At 46.6% G+C, this 20,374-nt stretch overlaps 1 protein-coding gene across 4 annotated transcripts in view; it reads right to left on the bottom strand.

Moving 5' to 3' along the window:
• The window catches only part of Kiaa0556 (KIAA0556 ortholog), a 171,147-nt gene that overhangs the window by 63,920 nt on the left and 86,853 nt on the right, over positions 1 to 20,374 (bottom strand). For all 4 annotated transcript variants that reach the window (XM_021197601.2, XM_029542828.1, XM_029542815.1 and 1 more), the window contains 2 exons: positions 16,591 to 16,855; positions 13,866 to 13,997 (listed from right to left, as the gene is read on the bottom strand). In XM_021197601.2, coding sequence (XP_021053260.2) covers positions 13,866 to 13,997; positions 16,591 to 16,855 — 397 coding nt within the window. The remainder of the gene's footprint in view (positions 1 to 13,865; positions 13,998 to 16,590; positions 16,856 to 20,374) is intronic.

The following is a 20,374-nucleotide window of genomic DNA, read 5'->3' as shown; positions in this document are numbered from 1 at the left end:
CTCTCTCTCTCTCTCTCTCTCTCTCTCTCTCTCTCACACACACACACACACACACACACACATGCATACCCCTGAACACCTGAGTTCAGATCCCAGGCATGTAAAAAGAAGGACATGGTCATGTACAGCCATACTTCAATTCTACGGGTGAATTATAGACTTGCTGGCCTGCCTGTCTAGCTGAAGTAACCCTGCTTCAAACAATAAGGTGGAGATGCCACAGAAGATACCCAATGTCAACCTCCGGCTGCCACGTGCACCTGCATGGGCATGCACACATTTACATACACACACAGAACTGGCTCGGGGGTGGGGTGAGGGTGGGAGTGGTGGTGGTGTGTGTGGAGGGGCTATTGTAGCAAGGAAAGAAATCTAAATATAGCCTGGGACATAGATAACAGTTTAATGTTAATGCTAAATACTCCAAAATTCATGGGTGGACTGTGGTATTACTCAACCAAAATGCTTGTTCTTGGAAAATCCATGTTGTAGGACTGAGTGCTGCAGGTGGTCGCTTTGCTAGTTTGTGGGTTCTTTCTTTTGCCCCTTTCCCACCTTTTCAATCCCTAGGGCTAGATAGGAAAGAAAAACAATAGAAAGGAAAAGAGGTGATGTTATCATTAAACTACTTCCTGCTAATTAGGGCCAACGAGTTCCTTGGGGCAAGTTTGATCTTTGCTATCAAGATATCTAATTTCTTTTTTCTTCTTTGCACAGATGACTATTTAACAAACCATGACCACCAACAACCAACCACCAACCCACAGCCTATCTCTCAGAACCCTATCATTTATATACCCTCTGAAAAGTCCCTAGAATTCCAAACATTACAAAATTGCAGTTGGCAAAAATTATACCCCTGTTAAGCAGAGGCAAATCACAGTCAGCTGCTGTGGACATCTGAAGCAGCCCTCTATCCCACACCTGGGATTAAAATGAAAACATATATTTCTTTGTTTTTCAAAGAATTTTTTCAAAATCCTCACTATAGAGTGCAAAGAGGAATGCTACCTATAACTTATTACTAATAGTTTAAGGAATAAACAGAGACCGATTCTTCCCTCAGTCCTCTTGATTCATGGGGGAATTGATTCCGAACAGCAAATACTGAGGATCCAGGGTGCTTTGATAGAATGTGGTAGAGTGTTTACACGTAACCCCCACAGCCTGCACACACTGTAAGTTACCTCGAGATAACAAAGACTGTGCCACTGTTCTGATGACTGGCAAAGGGGACACCAGGGCAGCTGTGTGCGTGTGACCTGGTGCCCTCTCCTTGCTTGGCCTTTGCAAACACTGGCAGATGCTGACTAGATCCCTGCCCTGGCAGATGCTGACTAGATCCCTGCCCTGGCCCTCAACTTTCCCCCTGCACTCCTCAGAATGCTACATCTAAATGTGACTGAGGGTGGCACTGGATGCTTGTGGCTGGAAGAACTCAGATTGGTAAAATGTCCCTACTGACCAAAGCTATCTTCAGATTCAATATCATGCCCATCACCAAACCAAACCAAACCGAACCGAACCAAACTAAACCAAGCCAAACCACAATAACAAAAAACCTATCCAAACAACACCAAAAACTAGTTCATGGTTCAGTCAGTTAAATGCTTGTCAGGTAAGCACAAGGACCCAAGTTCCACTCCTGGGATCCATGTAAAAACTGATCAGGGTCACCTCTCTCCTGGGTAGTGGCACAGACAAGGAAGAGATACGCTCCTCCCCCCTCCCCCTTACCATCTGTGGCAGGCAGGAGACCTGGCCCTGGGGTCATGAGAGCTGTTCCTGACTCTCACCAGCTGTAGCACTCAGGAGAGCAGGCCCTGAACCTTGCCTGGGCAGCACAGGAGAGCTGGCCTGGAGGTGGGGGTTGTAGGTAAGCCTCATACCAGACCAACAAGTCATTGCAATAAACATTTGCAAGCAAAGAAGTGTGGACAAAAGGGTATACTGGGAGATACACTGTGACACACTATAGCTTTCATAATGAGATCTGTCTATGTGGGAGGGGAAGTTGCAAGGGTAGAAGGTGGGGAAGATGAGTGGGATTGGGGTGCATGATGTGAAATTCACAAAGAAACAATAAAAAATTAAAAACAGTAAGCAGGGTAGTATCAGACTGAAAGCCCAGCGCTAGGAAGGCAGAGACCTGTGTATGCCTGGGGCTTGCTAGCCAGCGAGCCTACTCTACTTGGTGAGTTGCAGACCAATGAGAGACCCTGACTCAAAACAGGGTATGAGGAATAACAGGACAACCACAGTCAGACCATTAATGCATTAACATACCCTAACAAATTTTATTCTATACTTTTATTTTGCTTATTTACATATTGATTGAATGATTAATGTGTGTATAGGCATGCATGTGTGCATATGTATGTGGGTACACTGTAGAGATCAGAGGACAGTTTGTTCTCTCCTTCCACCATATGGGGGGTCATGGGGATTGAATTCAGGTTGTCATGCTTGGCAGCAGGCTCCTTTACCTCCTGAGCTATTGTGCTAGCCCTAGATAAGCATTTTTTAATGGACCCCTGAGAAGTGCCACTGTGGAAGGTAGAGAACTTCCACAGCGGTCACTGGGGAGAGCCTTTGAAAACCACAAGTCATCTTTGACCCCTACCTTGATTTGTTTGTTGAGAAAGGTCTCACCTTATAACCCAAATGGGGCCCAGAACCTGTCACATTCCTTAGCCTCCCAGAGGAGTCCATGTATATGCCACTGTGCCTGGTTCCTAGTCACCATGAGGTCATCAGACCTCCATCTTTCTACCATGATGTCCCTCCTTAAAAGGGGGCAGGGAGGATGCCATGAAGCCAAGTGACCAGGAACTAAAACCTTTAAAACTGTGGACAAAAAAGCCTCTCTGTCTCTCAACCTTTTCTTTCAGGTATTGTCCTGGAACGGAAAATCTGGATAACACAACTGGATAGTAACTTGGCAGAGCTGATGGTTCCTCTGGAATGTAAGCCAAGGTGGAGTGTGCCCATCTCAGTCAGCCAGAGTCAGAGTGATTGCAAATGCTGGAGAGCCTAGGCTGGCACTGTGCTTCTCAATGCCAGCCAGCATTCCCTACCTAGGACTCAGCTCCTCATGCAGATAAAGGCTTTTTCATTTTTTTTTCAAAAAAGAAAGAAAGAAAGAAGAAAAAAGAAAAGAAAGAAAGAAGAACAAGCTGGAGAATGTGGCATTTCTATGGAATCCATAGGAGCCAGGCACAGTGGCATATACATGTATGGGTGGGTAGAGGGTAGTGATGATTACACTCAATACAAAAGGTCATGTATCTACAATAGCCATGAGGCAGGAAGCAATGAGGGGGGAAGCTGAAGGCCATGGTGTTGGACTTCTCTGGGCTGGAAATCCTAACCCATAAACTTGCTGTGATTCCAGGGTGTCTGAAGCAGGAATGGACCCCCAGTCTGGTGAAAGGTGCAGAGTGGCAGGCTCCTGACCCACACCATACTGCGGGCTTCCCTAGTTCAGGGAGACACTGCTCTGGGTGCAACGGCAGTGAGACAGCTATCACCAGCCTTCACTGACCTTACAGTCAGTGCTTGGCTTGGGCAGACACAGAGTAGGCACAGAGGAAAGGGCTAGACATGATGAAAGTAGGCATATCCATCGCTCAAGATGCAGAGTCGGGGAAGAGGACACCTGAGAGGAGATTGGAGGCAGCAAACCCATGAATACCAACACAAGGAGGCTATAGGAGACCAAGAGGTAGCAGGTGCTAAGGTCCTAAGGAAGGCATGCTGAAGAATGATGGGAGAGGGTGCTAGAATGGCTTGTCAAGGTTAAACATGGTTGGTGGGAGGATGGGGAGCTTGCAGCTGAGCTCTTGAGGCACCTCAAGGCCCCAAATAGGCTCCAAGGCTCCTCAGTTCCTGCCTGGCATGACCTACCCCCAACTCTGAATGTTCCAGCCCAGGGGCTGGGCTGCTCTTCCCCCAGAGGCTCTTCCCTGTATAATCCAGACCTCTTGGTTTCCTCTTCTTCTCTCTCTGCTCTCTCTATGCAATACCCTTTCTTTCTCTTCTCCCTCACCATCTCTTCCTTTGGTGATGTCTCTGGCCTTGGTTCTTAGGGCCAGGGAACTCATCCAAGAGAAGCTTCCCAATAAACTTATATTTAATCTAATCTAATCTAGCTTCAATTGGCTCATTTCACCAACAGAAGATAACCTATCAAAGCCCCGTAAATCTCAGTGTTTGTGACTAGCATACCATCTCTAACTAGTAGAGTGCAGCTGACAAGCCCATAGCTGCTTGACCTTCCAGGTGGTCTTGTGTATAGTCATCTAGGACCTGTGCAGAGCCTAGTGAGCATCAGTTCACTTTTTTGATGGCAGGAAGCCAGCCAGGACAAGCAGACACTGAAACTCTCCTAGTCCTTGAACATATCCCCCTATCCACTGTCCAAACCACTCAAAAATCAGTGCCATAAAAGCGGCATGGTGACCCTTGGCTCATGACAGACAGACAGCCTGTAGAGATGAGGCTCTTCCTCTAAGGCTCACAGGTCCGGGGCTGCACTGGTCCAGTGGCCAAGAGAGAGCTAGAAAGTCCACAGCATGGCTTCCAGGACAAGAGGCACAGGCCAATCACCTAGTCCTGGAAAGGGACCAGTTCTGTCTGCATGACAGCTTTGGCACATTCTTCCACAGCATGATCATGGGTGCTGTTTGTGCCTTTCCACACAGATTATGCTAAGAAGGTGGGTTTAGAATTGTCACCACTCTTGAGGAGAAGGTTGGCTCTGCAGCTCTCCCACCAGTGCTGAACTGCTGCTGCCTTTCCAGAACTGAGTCCCCCAAGTCACATTGCTGATGGCCACTCTCTTTCTGTGTGCTTCCTCCCACTGCAACCACCCTTTAACTCTTTTGGATGCCCTCATCTCTCACTTGCACCAACACTGGCCTGAATGTCACATGACCGTGAATTTATTCTCATCTTGGATCCAGGGACTAGTGGATTTATTCACTCTGTAAATCTGAGCTACTAGCAAAAGCCAAATTGCACATTTTAATTTATCCCAAACTGCTCTTTTTGGATGGAGAACCATCCCTCTTCCAGTAACTCTACTCCCTTCGCTTCCCTGGTGCTTGGTTTTCTTCTCTTACCTAAAACAAAAGGTGTGTCGTTCAGGAGATTGGCCATGAATTCAATACATCACAAAGCACCTACAGCAAGGTGACCTGCCTCTCTACCAGCTGTGCCTCAACAGGCTTTAATTCAGAACCATAGCAAAGAGCCTCTAACTCCATGCCAGCAGCTTTGAGGGTCACCCAGGAACTACTGCAGTGGCAAGGAAGAAATGTGGAATCAGCAAGCATCCACTGTGGCGATCACAAGCCAGTAGCCACAGTGAAGCCTGTGTGGTTATATGCTATGCTAGTCAGTTATCTTGTTGCCATGACCAAATGGATACCTTAAGGAAAGAAGAGGAGGAAATACCCCAGTGCTCCAGCCCATATCCTCAGTCCTGATGATTCCAGCCCACAGGAGGCAGACCATGGCATCGAGACAGGGAGGAGGAGCTGTCTACCTCATGGCAGCTAAGGAACACAGAGAGGAAAGGCCACAGCAAGGGCCCTGTCTAGGCTTGTCTCCAAAGGTCTACTTCCTTCAGCTGGGTCCTGCCTTCCAGTTTCCAGAGCCCCCTAAAATAGCTGCAGACCAATCAAATGTGACCAAGGGGATGTTTTCTAGTCAGACCATTACAGACGATGTGCCTTAAGAAAATGGGGTGAACCTCCAGAAAACAGAGCCACCTAAATCTGTAAAGGGCCTGTTACTGGGTAGCCTTAGAACTGTAGCTCAATATGACAATGAATGTCTGCAGTGGGACGTGGCACCGGCAGTTCATCTGACAGAAGTACTCCAGCTTCCACAGTGAGTCTTCCCTCTGTTGTCGCATGTCCACTGGCCTAGAAACTGCCAGACAGCTGTGGGAGATGCTCACTCACATTCATCTCCAAACTCTAAGTGGGAAATGGGGAGAAACACATTAAAGCACCCAAGTCTCTCTGCTGAACTCCACCCACCCTGGCTGCACTGTAAGAGGCTCCTAACACTAGGCTACTTCTCCCATGCCTACAGATTTCCCCACCTTGAATGCAGGCCACACTGTAATGGGATACTGCAGCATTTCCTAGAAGATGTAATACCAGCACTCAGGATCAGGAGGCTAAAGCAAAGGGATCGTGAATAACAGGACTACTACTTGAAGCATTTCACTGTAGAGAAGTTATTAGGCAGAGATAAACAATGGCTGGCTTGCCTGGCTCGTTGAGGTGTACTCTAGTTTGGGGTCTCTCCATGGCAGGTACTACTTACAGCCCTGTATAATAATTACTTTTCTCTCTGCTCTGACAAATGCATAGTAAAAAAGCAACTCAAGGAATCTTGGCTCACAGTTGGAGGGTAACAGTCTATTTTAACAGAGTTGTGACAGCAGATGCTGAGACAGTGGTCAACACTGTGCCCAAAGTCAAGAACACAGAGGAAAGTGTTCAGCTCCCCTTCCCCTTCAGCCCCTGGAGTAGGGCTGCTCCACATTCAGGGTGGGTCTCCCACCTACCTCACTTTCACATCTGCCTGAAGATTTTGTCTCCTAGGTAATTCTGAATCCTGTCAAGCTGACAAGGAAGCTGAACCATCTCACTTGAACATTCATTCTTCAACTGCTATCTTTTCCTGCATTCCTGATGTATGATTTTCAAGGAAGACAACTATGGGTCTAGACAAAAATGACATCTCTTTCCTCATGGATGTTATATCTTTCTGAACCACAGATTTATGCCACATGAGCCTGCAAATACACAGCTTTGCAGTGAGCTTGCAGTGACCAGACAGATGGCTAAGGATGACTTCACCCCCGTGGCCAGCCTGCTATTGTGTCCCAAGGAACTTGGCTGGGGATGTTCAACTCTGCTTATGATAGTTGTTTTTGGTTGTCAACTTGATGATTTTAACTAAAACCCAAGTGACTAGGTACATCTGTGAAGGATTCTTCTTATTAAATCATTTGAAGTGAGAGGACCCACCTCTAGTCAGATCTTTTGAGGTGGGAAGATCCACCTTAAATCTAGACCACACCTTCTGATGGCAGCCCATGTAAATGACATGGAAGAAGGAAGCTTTTGCTCTTTGCCTGCTTTTTCTTGCTCTTGCTGGCAAGTTCATCCACTGATGGACTAGCTGGACCACCCTTTATTTGTCTGTCTATCTGTCTGTCTGTCTATCTATCCATCCATCCATCCATCCATCTATCCATCCATCCATCCCATCAACTCTGTTATCTAGAGAGCCCTAACTAATACACTGCTCTAAGAAACGAATACCAGGAGCAGCTGGTGATCTGAGCTTTATCAGACAGACCCAGTGATATGCATTTTCTTATGTAAGCATGTGATGATTAATCTTAGTTGTCAAAGGTCAGCCTGGGAACACACCTCTATGTGATTGTGAGGTATTTCCTGACAAGTTTAGATCCTCAGAGTTCTGACTCAATGAACAGATTATCTCTTTAAGGAGCTATGGTGACAGTACTGAGAGCTGGTGAAAAGTAAGGGATAGGGCCTAGCTGAATGAGGTCATTCTCTAGAGACATGTCCCTGGGGCCTACGTCTTACACTGGGCTCTTCCTGTATTCCCCCTTTCCTCTGCTTCTTGTCTACCATGAAGAAGTTGTTCCCAGGCACACTCTGGCCACCATGATGTTGTCTTACAACACACCAGGAAACACAATCCAAGTGACCAGGGAAGAAACCTCCTGAAACTGTCAGCCAAATCAAATCCTGCTCCTTTAAGTTGCCTCTGTCAGTCATTTGGTCACAGCGATGAGAAAAGTAAGAAAAACATAGCGTATCTTCTCTGCCTTGGCTACAGCTGCTTCAGCACATGGCCTGTGTGACTAACTCCAACATGGAAGGAACATGCACCTGCTTCTGTTGTCCTGACACAGGAACCTTCACAGCACCCGTGGTGTCACTCGGGGAAGGACCCCTTCTGCATTCTTCTCCCTGCCCTCAGAGGCTGCAGACTGGCCTAGAAAACAGGGTTTTAGAACCCATGCTGTAACGACTAGTAAAGGAACATTCTTTCCCCCTTTAGGTTTGCACAGCAGAGAAAGGGAAAGAGTGCCTGGAGCCCCTGGGCCATTTCTGGCCACCAGGGAAATACCAGTCATCTTGTGTGTGAGAAGTGGTTCCCACAGTGAGTTTCCTCACCAGCAACTACAGAGGCATTTGAGAACTCTTAGAAAGAAATGCTTAGGCATTTATATCCACTGAATCTGATAGAATGGGGTGGGAAGCTCCACCACTCTGAGGCAAGTTCAAGTTTGAGAACCACTTAATCTGAGGAAACCACCGCTAAGTTCAGAACAAATAGCCTTGTGATAACAGCCTGAGCACCTGGACCTTAGGCCTTAGACTTCACCAACAGACATGGGCTTGTGTGTCTATCCCATAGACATGGGCTTGTGTGTCTATGGTGAGCCATTGACTCCCTTTCTTTGTTACTTAAGGGGTTTGATTTTTCCTTTCCTTTCTTTTTAAGACAGAGTTTCATGTAGCCCAGGCTAGTCACACACTCACTATGCAGTGGGGTCTGACCTTGAATGTCTGATCCAATTGCTTTCACTTCTCGGGTACTGGGATTGCAGGTGTGCACCAGCATACCCAGTCAGTTTGATGTTTCACCACTCGATGTTAATGAGGACTGACTGGAATGTTATGAGACTCTGGACTTTGACATATGGTGCTCTGCTGCAGGTGTTTGGACAGGACCACTAACTACAGGGCTGTCAGCATCCTCTAACTCAACCCATGCTGAGGGTGTTACTGTATTACTGCAGCTAGTGGCTTATCTGGGAGCAGTGTCTCTGATGTATCACCTTCCTAGATCACCCTGACAACAGGGACGGCAAACCTTCTGCATCAAAGACAAATGTTCACTCATCTTCCAGAAGACAAGAGGTCTCTGGGAGGAGACTCCAGTACTTTTAGAAAGCTTATGGCTAGATACTGGAGCAATACAGGCTAGGAGTGAGGACCAAGGAAGAGGAATGATACTACATGTTATTTGCATATTTGATTGACATAAGGTCAGTGGTCTGGGTTTAGCCAAGGAGAAGGGGGTAAGAGGAAGAACAGTGTTTCAGTGAGTGCAGGAAATGGGTTACCCTTTTAGAGTAGCAGACTAGTTCATTAAACAAACAATTGTTCACTAAAGTACAACTCTGGTGTGAATATTACAAAAGTTGGTTTATAAAAAGGAATCTGTTTGAAGACATGGTAAGGGAGAGAACTGTGAAATAGAACAGGGCCAGGAGCAAGCAGGCAGAAGGTGAACAGGGCACCTGGGTAGTCTCCTCGAGGTACTCATGATGCCGAAAAGAGCTGCCACAGCTGGAAGCTGAGCATGGCTTGTAATGGACTCAAGGGTGACAGTGAGAGAGCAAGAGTGACCTGGAAACCGCCAGGAGTGAGGGGTATGGGAAGGTTAAGGGTGTAGATGCCTCAAAATTACCACTCACTGTACAAAACAACAGCAACAATACCAATGATGTCTAATGGGATTAAAAACCTGCAGGGAGTTAAAATGAATAGTGATAAAATTTAAAACAGGAGGGGAATAAACATTTAGAGCTGAAGGTCTATCCACTAAATTAGAATCGGCAAATGTGCTAATTTAAAGTAGACGCTAATAAGTCAAGAATATACATTACAATCTCCAGTAATGAGTAAAAGAATAAAAGAATGTATAACTAACAAGCTAATATGGAGGGGAAAGAGGAATAATACAAGGTAATTTGTTCAAAAGAAGGCAAGAGAAGGAAAAAAGAGAGATGTGAAATAGGCAAAACAAATAAAAAACAGATAATAAGATTGCAGGTTTAAACTCAAATATATCAGCAATTACATTAAATGTAAATGGACTAAATGCCCCCATTAAAACACACAGATTATTGGAGGATAAAAATAAAAGCCAATTGCATCCTGCTTACAAAAAAACCAAACCTTTATATAAAGATGTAGACGGTTTGAAAGGAAAAGAATGAAAACAAGATACAGGCCATAAACACTGGCCAAAAGAAACTGAAGGCAAAGCAACATGACACAAGTGACTGAGAGGTAACATAACAATGAAAGGCTCATTTGCAAGAGTGACTGAATAAGTCTTTTTATACACGCAAACCACAACCCACCACACAAACACAAATTAACATGCAGCCCACCCTCAGTGGTATAAACATTCAAGCTCCGTCTGCCTAGTGTTGTGGTTCGAAACACACTTTTCCTGAAACCTATACCCATTATGAAGCCAAGTACATCGTCTGGGGTCAGTCAAGAGACCATGATTCCCCATCCTGGGAGGAGAGACTCAAACTCCTTTGGGTCTACCAAGAGATGCTGTACCCTTGTGGCACTCTCTGCAAAGCCATATATGGCTGTCCTGGTCATCAATCTGCTGGCTTCTGAAGACACCTTTGGCCACTGTGATCTAATTGTAGCTAGAACACTGTGGTAACAAGGTCATTTTTCCACTTTTACCTCAGCTACCAAACAAGATATTTGACTGGTAGGCAAGCCAGGTATACTGGATAGCCTGTGGCAAAACAATAACCTTTCATGGTAACTACCTTTAATACTGATAAACTCTTCAAAGTGAGGACCTCATCTCAAACAGCATCTAGGGAACAACTCCCAGGAACTGCGGGTGTGGGATTTCCTACAAATGACTTGGTAATTTGTGGATTCCTATGCGCTTCTGTATTTCTTTGCCATGGAACCAGAAATGTGTCCACCTCAGACACCCATCATCCAGCCCTGGGCTCCTTCTCATTTCCTGCTCTTGTTTCCCCTTTCCCATGTCTTCTCAATCAATTAGACCATGACTAAACTTGGGAGAGAAGAAGATTATGAATTTGTTTCTTAGGCTCTGTCAAAGCGACAGAGCTGAGTTGAATCTTAAATCATATCTTCTAAGAAGATGATGGACTGAACAAGTGGTTCAGTGGTACTATAAGTGTAAGGCTCTGGCTTAGTCACTAGCAGTACACACACACACACACACACACACACACATAAATTCATACACACTATGTATGTACACACATTTATATATACATACACAGCACATGCACACACGCACATACGGACCTATTAAATTCTAGTCCCAATGTATATGGTTGTGTCTTCATTTGGAAAAAAAAAAGGGTCTCTGCAAATGATGAAGCTAAAATGTGGCCACAGAGTGGATGCAGTGTGTCTGGTGACTATAGAACTGCTAAGTTTGAAAACAAAGATATATATCCAGGAGTGTGCCATGATCTGGGTCATTCTGCTACAAACCACAGAGCTACAGAAGATAGTACAGAGCCTGAAGCAACCTTTTCTATACCTGTGGAGGATGTTCCTATCAACACCTTGACTTATGGAAGCAACTGTGCATGGCACAGTTCAAGGAGCCCTGAAAACAAATCCAGGCTACACTATGACTTTAGTTCAAATATGGTTTATTTTTAAAGTGTTAGTATTAAATAAGAATATTAATATACATCCATCAGGGCTGGGTTATAGACTACGGTAAAGCATGAGGTTCTCTGAAGATAAGCTTTAATTGTCAATGTGACAGCCCTCCTCAATGAGGGACTATCTAGGTCAGTGTGGGCATTAAGTTGCTTTTGTCTGGGTATCTTATCACAGGAATGGGAAATAAAGCTATAGGTTCCTCACGTAGCATTGGAAATTAATAATAATAATAATAATAATAATAATAATAATAATAATAATACTTTAATGAGCACTAAAAAAACTGTAGCATGACTCAAACTTGGATTTTCGGAATGATGCTGCTTATGGCTAGACTGACTGGATATGCTCTATGCAAGAATAGCTTAATTAGAACATGAGGGGCTGCATGGGTCATAAGTAAAAGTGAAGGAGACTCTACAGCCCAGGTTCTTTAACACTGGCTTTAATCCTGGTTCCATGGCAAAGAAATACACAAGTGCATAGGAATCACTTATTACCAAGTCATCTGTAGCAAATCCTTTGCTGGCTGTGTGACCTTGGACAATATGTCTCTGTGCCTGTGTCCTTTGTATGATGTGTTGGTAATGCAGTAGTTACTGACTGCACTGTTTGAAGGTGTGATGGTGGTGTAGCTTGGGGGCTCATTTAGGACTTTGTTAGGACTGGCTCTTCATGTTATTACTTGCATATGGATAAAATAATCATGGCACATCCCCTCTGAGAGTGGAGTCCCAGATGCAGAGCAGGTAGATGGGAAAGAGCATGACCACCACTACAGGACCCTGACTCTAAGACATTTGTACACAGTGGGAGCAACAGTAAAGCTTCCTGTGTTGAGAAGGAAACCCATGCTGTGGACAGTGAGCCTGGAGCAAGGACTGAACAGGAGTCATGGGGCCCATTGGGAGGCCGCACAGTGGCACCACTGTTTCCCCACTGCTGCAGGGTTGAGCAGCCTTTCATTTTGTCCCATCAGCCTCTTCCTCCTCCTCCTCCCCAGCTCCTCTCTAGTCAAAGTCAAAGTCAGCAAAGTCAAAGCTGCCAGAGCTTCTGCCAGCAGACATACTCCATGTGACCTTTGCCACCTAAAGCATTTTGGAACAGAGTACCTCTATGACCCCATCAGCTGCAGAGAACATAACTGGCTATCCTTCCCTGGGCTGTGGCACATCATGGTTAGTGATCACAATGGCCTGAAAGGCTGTGTCCATGCACATGCACAAACCCTGGGGCCTGGGGCTGACCCTCCACTGCTAGTGGCAGAGACTCAGAACCTGTCCCAACCATGTGACTGCCAAACCTGAGCTTTCCCACCCTATCTTTGCTCTCTGGCTTCTCCTGGCCTTCCATTCTCAGACAGTATTTATTGGAAGGGCAGAGGTAGACTGCTGGTACAGAGTAATCACCTAGGTCCAGTTGTTCCTGAAGGTCATCCTGCTTTTCACTTCTCAGTTTTTTAGTTGCTATTGGAAACAATCTGTCTTGTGGGATTTTGTGAAGTGTGTGTGTGTGTGTGTGTGTGTGTGTGTGTGTGTGTGTGTGTATACACGTGTGGGAGCCAGCTGTTAATGTCAGGTGTCTTTATCACTTTCCAACTTGATTTTTCTGAATCAGGGTCTCTCACTGACCCTGAACTAATTGGTCTGGCTAGCCAACCAGCAAGTCCCAGGGATCCTCCTACTTCTGCCTCCCAGTGCTGGGATTGCAGGTATGCACTGCTACAGCTTTTTGTTGTTGTTGTTGTTGTTGTTGTTGTTGTTGTTTTCAAGACAGGGTTCCTCTGTATAGCCTTGGCTGTCCTGGAGCTCACTTTGTAGACCAGGCTGGCCTCGAACTCAGAAATCCTCCTGCCTCTGCCTCCCGAGTGCTGGGATTAAAGGCGTGTGCCACCACACCCGGCTGCTAGAGCTTTTTAATGGTGCTGGTGATCCAAACCCATGTCCTTAGGCTTGCATAGCAAGCAACTACAGTGTCATCTCCTAGCCCCAGGGCTTATACTTGTAAGTCTTTTCCTATTACTAGATTTGGTAGTTGTGAACCAGATAATACTTGGGTGCTGCTCTGACTAGACCTGTAGCCACAGACATACCAGCAGATAAAACCTGCCAACCCTCATAACCATGCAGAAAATTCCTCTTCAAAGCCTCTTGTTTGTTTGTTTGTTTGTTTGTTTTTGAGAACTCTGAATCAACACATTGGCTCAAGGTCATCTCAGTCCTCCAAGAAGCATAAGGAAGAAGCAAGACCTTCATCATGGTGCCCTCTGGGAGTATCCACCTCAACCTCCAACCCACTTAACTCAGGGCCCCCAACACATACTGGAACAGGCTCTCTCCTGGTCTGGGAACACAGCTGGGGGCTGTGGATTCAGGACTGAGTCTGGTTTGCTGGGGATGAAGACCTCAGCATTCTCCTTCCGCTTAGCAGATAAAATCCGGTCCATTTTATTACCTGTGGGGAAGCAATGGATTCTGTCAGCCACTGAGAACAGGGAAAGCAGGGCATTTCTCTCAGACATTTGTTTACCATTTGCTCACTTATTCAATCAACAAATATTTATTGAACTCACCTGTGCCAGGGGCCTTGCTAGTAGGAGATTTGGGGAATACTGTAGACAGCACTGATAAATAAATGAGACACCTTGGAATAGACAAAGGTTTCCGTGTCTACCATTTCCAGACAGGAGAGGTCCTTCCTAACAAGTGTGTGTACACAGAGACAGCGACTGCTGAGGAATTTGCTCAGAATGTTAGGGTGGTTGGCCAGCCAATGAGGTGCTAGTTTTAATTGGTCCAAGTAATGGTGCCAGCAAGGGCATCTTGGTGATGAAGGGGCAGAGCAAGATGCATTCCCAGTCCTCAGGGGCTCATTGTCTAGCTAGAGAGAAGGAGAGCTGAACAGAGGAGGAAATAGGATGCAGACAGAAGTCATGAAGCATGTAGCTAGAGGACAAGGCTGGCAAAGATGCCCAGGGTAGTGATGAAGAGGGATTCTCATGGATGACTAGTGTATTACCAGGCCCAAGGTGGAGCCATCCCAGATTCAGGAACAGCACCTGCAAAGACTTGACAAAGGCTTGGGAACTGAGGCCTGTCCTGGCTGGAGGTTTAGGTGGCAGCCAAACCCACCCTCTTCAAATCAATGTTTCCACATGAACCCTTAGCACTAGTGGCACACAGGAGACTTCCGATGACAGGTAGCAGATGGTGTTTTATGAATTTGTGTGTATTGTGGAGCTGGAGATAGAATCCAGAAGCAGGGTATCAGGCATGTTAGGCCATTGTGTTTCACTCTAAGACCCAGCCTCAGACCTGAATGCATTTTCTGTATTTTAATGAATATAGGAAATGTGTAACTAGCATGTCAAACCTTTGAAGGACATGAAAGTCACACACAGGTCAAGTGTAGAGAGGAGGCCAAAGGGCACATGAGAAAACACCTAAAGACCCCAAAGGCAGGGACAGTGATTGGTCCCTTGTACTCAGGGAACTCCTGTCCTGGAAAACAAGCAAACCCAGGAGGTGACTACCTGTCTTAGGGTTTAACTGCTGTGAACAGACACCATGACCAAGGCAAGTCTTATAAAAACAACATTTAATTGGGGCTGGCTTACAGATTCAGAGGTTCAGTCCATTACCATCAAGGTGGGAGCTTGGCAGCATCCAGGCAGGCATGGTGCAGGAGGAGCTGAGAGTTCTACATCTTCATCCAAAGGCTGATAGCAGAAGACTGACTTCCCAGGCAACTATGGTGAGGGTCTTAAGCCCACACCCACAGTGACATACCAGGTCACACCTATTCCAACAAGGCCACACCTCCAAATGGTGCCACTCCCTGGTCCAAGAATATACAACCCATCACACTACCCAAGCATGAAGTATGCTCACACTCAGTGGGCTCTGGCCACACTGACCCTTTTCTTTTCCTGTGTTTTGGAACACTATGCTCTGCCCCTCTTGGACCCCTGTGCCTGCTATTCCCTGCCCTAGGAAGGCTGGGTCACTGGGAACACTGCCCTGATGATTCCAGCTACAGCAGCCCAATCCCACCCCCACCAGCATTTGCTAGAACTGTCAGAGGTCACCTAGAAGCAGGTGTCTCTGGCCACTTATGTCCCACTTCACTAGCGTTCCCTCTACTTCACAAGGTTGTTTTCTGTAGAACAGAAGCTGGTGAGTAGCAGCTATTCCTGCCTGCCTAGCTATTGCTTCTTATCCCTCAGATTCCCCTCAGCTACACCTTCCCTGCACATGAATAGGTGGAGGCAAAACCCTTTAGTCCTGTTAGCTAGCCTGGCTCATCAGCCCCAAAGAAAGAAATTCTGAACTGGCAGCAACCTGTGGTAGGCTGCTACTGTGACTTTTTTGAGAGCCAACCTGGGCTTTGGGATAAAGAAACTGACTTTCTAGTGATGCTATAAGGCCATCCTAGGAAGGCAACTGTGCCTCTGAATGCCTGAAAGCCACGTTAGAATGGAACTAAGTTGGGAAATCTGATAGAAGAGAAGCAATGGGGGGGGGGTGTCTTAGTCAAGCAAGCCAGTAAAGAACATCCGTCCATGGCCTCTGCATCAGCTCCTGCTTTCTGACTTGCTTGAGTTCCAGTCCTGCAGTTTGGAAATGTAAGCCAAATAAACCCTTTCCTCCCCAACTTGCTTCTTGGTCATGATGTTTGTGCAGGAATAGAAACCCTGACTAAGACAGGGGGGGGAGAGGAAGAAAGAGGGTAGAGGAAAAGGGGGGGGCTATAGGACAGAAGGGAGGGGAGAGAGGACAGGAGGGAGAAGGAAGGGCAATGGGCCTACTCCAGCTCTAGTCTTTACAGGTATCCAAGGCCAATTGGAATGCACTAAATCTCCTGCAGCACACTGGGGACAGTTTCCGTGGGAAGGTCCTTAGTCTTTGGAAATCTTTAGGAAACTTTTCCCCTGCGGTATTCAGGGGCCAGCTGAACTCATGCTGTACTAGAATTTACTCTGTGCTGAATTCCAAGAACTAGATGCTGAGATACTCAAGGCCAAGAAAAGCTCATGAGAAGAGCTCACCTTTAGAAGCTGGGTTAAACTCCATCACCACAAGGGTGTCTGTGGCCTGGGAATGCTGGCCTTCCAATTCCTGGTTCTTGGGGACATCCTTCTGTACTGCATCATGGCTGAGAAGGGGACATTCATCTCTGTTGTAGACTGGCAGGACAGGGTCCTCAGTCTCGGTCTCAGAAAGGACGTCTTCCTCAATAGAGTCGTACTCGTTGCTGGAGCCGTCCTCTTGGGTCTGGAGGCCTGTGCTGAGTCCGAGACCTTTTCTCAGCTCCTGCAGAAAGCCCAGGAGAAGTGAAAGGTAAGACCTTGTGTGGAACCAAAGAAAATCTCCACCCAACAACCAGCAGCATCTCAGCCAGATGCTGAGGCTGCTTTGAGGATGGGAAAGCAAAAGTCAGAGGGCACGAACATGAGCGGTGCTGTGAGGAGATACCATGACCATGGCAACTATAAAAGAAAGCATTTACTTGGGGCTTGCTTACAGTTTCAGGGGCTTGGTCCACTGCCACATTTAAGTTTATTGCATGTGAATTTAAACTGAGCCAGACAACCCAAACTGACTGATGATGGACATCTGTATGTGAGAGCTGCCAATGGCATGGGCTCCGGAAACAAGGGACACATGGCTGGAAGAGAAGGAAGTTATATAGTAACTCTGAGGTTCCACAGGACAGAGCTTGTCAGTGTTGAATCTGAGTATTTAGCTGGGTGTATTTCTAAGTGATGAGCTGAGGGGTCTGCTTTCCTCTAGCAGATGAGGAAAGTGAAGAGGTGGCAGACAGACCCGAAAGAGGATGGCTAGAGGGAGGACTGCCAGGGAAAGGGATTTAGGGCTCATTTTCTTCTACCCAGCGTGCAGAAGAAGCTGCCACTAGCAGACCTACTGTCAGGAAAGTGCACGCTGGAGAGAAAACCAAAGCAATAGCAAGCTCTCCCCCGTAGTTCGTGGATGCCTTGGGCTACTTTAGCAGAGACAGGCTTATCAGGAAAGATTAGGGAGAAAAGGAAATCCTGATGGAGGGAATCCTACAGTCATCCACAGTGAGCACACATGGTTTCTGACAACACCCAGCTACCACACACACCTAAGAGAGAACTGAACCAATGACCGAATGAAAAACAAAGCTGCCAGAGTGCCAATCTACCAGTAGGAAGGGGCCCAGAAGAGACGCATCCCCAACACACGCTGTCCTCCCCCAAGGAAGCAAGGTTCCGGGGACTGCACCAGGGCTATGAGGGCAGAGCCTGGACCCAGAGAATCACTCCCAGGCCTGGACTGGCTTTGAAAGTGCTGGAGATTGAGGGATCCTTTCTTCCTCTTGTCTCAAATGTCTTGTCAGATGTGAATCTTGTTGGGGGGGGCATGCAGTGGATAATTGTAGATTTAATAAAAGTCCACAGAAGATGTTCCCTGGCACCTGAAAACATGTGCCTTTCATGTTTGCCAAGATGAAAGATTTGACAAGATCACCAAGGCAAGCCTGATGAAATGATGGGGTAATCGTAAGAGAGAGGCAGGAAGAGGAACATCAACATGATCTAAGAACAGAAACATATATCAGGAAGAAGAGGGGATGCTCGGGTGCTGGCTCTAAAAAGAAAGGATGAGGCCAAGCAGAACAGGTGCCGCTAGGCAGGTTCTTTCCTGAAGCCTGAAGAAGAAACACAGATCTGCCAACCCCTGGAGTTTGGCCTCATGACAGTAAGTTTCAATCTCCAACTCCCAGTACTGTCAGATAAGCTGCTAAGGTGATAGGAAGTTATAGCAGCAGCAGGAACTCAATATAACTACTGTCTTTTCCAGCTCCTTCTCTCACTATCCCACCTGTACCAGTACCAGGGAAGGTTACTTAGCAACGGCACAACTATCTGGAGCACAGTGGGGCTTGGTAAATACTTGCTGAATGAGTAAACTATGTAGAAGCCTGGGTGCTGACTTAGTAGGGATAGGATACACTTCTACACCTCAGAAGAGGGGACATCGATGACAGGACCCTTACCAAGTTAATTTACTCCTCTGCGACACACTTTGGTCTCCATCAAATGGCTTACCCTGCCCCTGACACACTGCATTATGATAATAAAGCCATGGTCTGAACTGGGCATAGTTTTTCCCAACAAAAGGACATCTGGCAATGGCTAGAGCCATTTTAATCACAAAATGTGTTGAGAGAGAGTGCTACTGACAGCTCGTAGGTGGGAGACAGCAGTGATGCTGCTGGACTTTCTGGAAGGCAGCAGACAGCATCCACTTCAAAGAATGATCTGGTCACAGTGCCGACTGTGTTGAGGTCAAGAAGCCCTGTGTTAGAGCAAGCACAGTTTCACCACTAGTGCTCAAAAGATAATGTAGGATCTTCTAGTTGTCCATGCTGAGATGGTTTGCACAGGCCTCAAGCGAGCCACATGAGGTCTTGGCTCATGTCATCGAAGCCTGGCTGTTGTGGATAGTTGGAGGTCAACAGACTTTCTCGTCAGGGAAATGTGAGTTCCTGGGTGGCCTACTGTTGAATGGCAGGCAGCATCAGCTTTAACTCAGTCTTTTACCACAGACTAATACTCTGAGCTCTATACAACACTCAGGTCCTTCTCCTTTGATCTTCACAATAACCAGGTCAGACAAAAGACCTGCAGCCCTGTGATCATTTGAACTTGGTAATAACTCTCAGGGGGTGAGCTTAAGTTCCTAGGAAAACCTGTCTCTGTTCCCGAGGCCCTATGTTTTGGGCCAGTTACTTTTAAGATGAAGAAATGGGAACCAGCCAGGAAGATGATTCCTTCCACTGTCCTTGAAGTCCTGCTCTGTTCCAGGGCCCAGAACAGTCCCCACGGATCTCCAAGACTGAAGCTCCATGCACAGCTAATTGCAGGCACGAGACACTGGAATCCATCCAGTCAGGGCCAATAAATAGGATTCTTCTGCTACTTTACCACCTTCACGGGGCTGCAACTCTCCATTTATGTGACTGCAACCCTATATGCATGGTGGTCCCCAAAGAAGAGAACTCCTTGACTCTTGTAACTTCTCATAGTGATTAAGTGGCAGAGGTGGAACTTCTGCTCTCAGCCACTAGTCCTTATTCCTAGAACCCCACAGATAATGCTGACTTGTTTTCAACGTGGCCCACCAACAGGGAACATGACGAGGTAGTTCTCCTTTCATAAGACAGTCATTCCATAAGAGATCCTCCACTGTCCAGTCTGCTCCTGGGTCACAAACTGTTCAGAGTTTATCACTTATGCTTTAACTTTAGGGCCCTAGGGCCCACTCTTGCGTGTGTGTGTGTGTGTGTGTGTGTGTGTGTGCGCGTGCGTGTAAATACTGGAGACAGAACCCAAGTCCTTGCACATGGCAGGTAAGTGCTACTCTACCACTGAGTTACAACCCAGCTCTTGGTTTTATGAATCAGGGTCTCCCTAGTCATGTGCCCATGCTTACTGGGATGCTGTGCTGATGACGAGTCACAGTAGAAACAAGGAGACAAGACCTTGGCCCTTACCACAGCATACAGTGTGCTACGTGAGTTGGCAGAAAAAAAGCTAAAGGCAATTAATTCCCACGGCTCCATGTCAGTTCGTTATTTACTAAGTTGATGGATAATTTAAGAACTCAGGGTCCCTTCAGCAAAATTTTGCTGGCATGTACAATAGTGTCTGGGTTTGGAGGCTGATGATGGGATGGATCCCCAGGTGGGGTAGCCTCTGGATAGTCCATCCTTTCGTCTTAGCTCCAAACTTTGTCTCTGTAACTCTTTACATGGGTATTTTGTTCCCTATTCTAAGGAGGAAT

The sequence above is a fragment of the Mus pahari genome, chromosome 1, assembly GCF_900095145.1.
Source record: "Mus pahari chromosome 1, PAHARI_EIJ_v1.1, whole genome shotgun sequence".
Taxonomy (NCBI): domain Eukaryota; kingdom Metazoa; phylum Chordata; class Mammalia; order Rodentia; family Muridae; genus Mus; species Mus pahari.
This window is presented reverse-complemented; position numbering and strand designations above follow the sequence as displayed.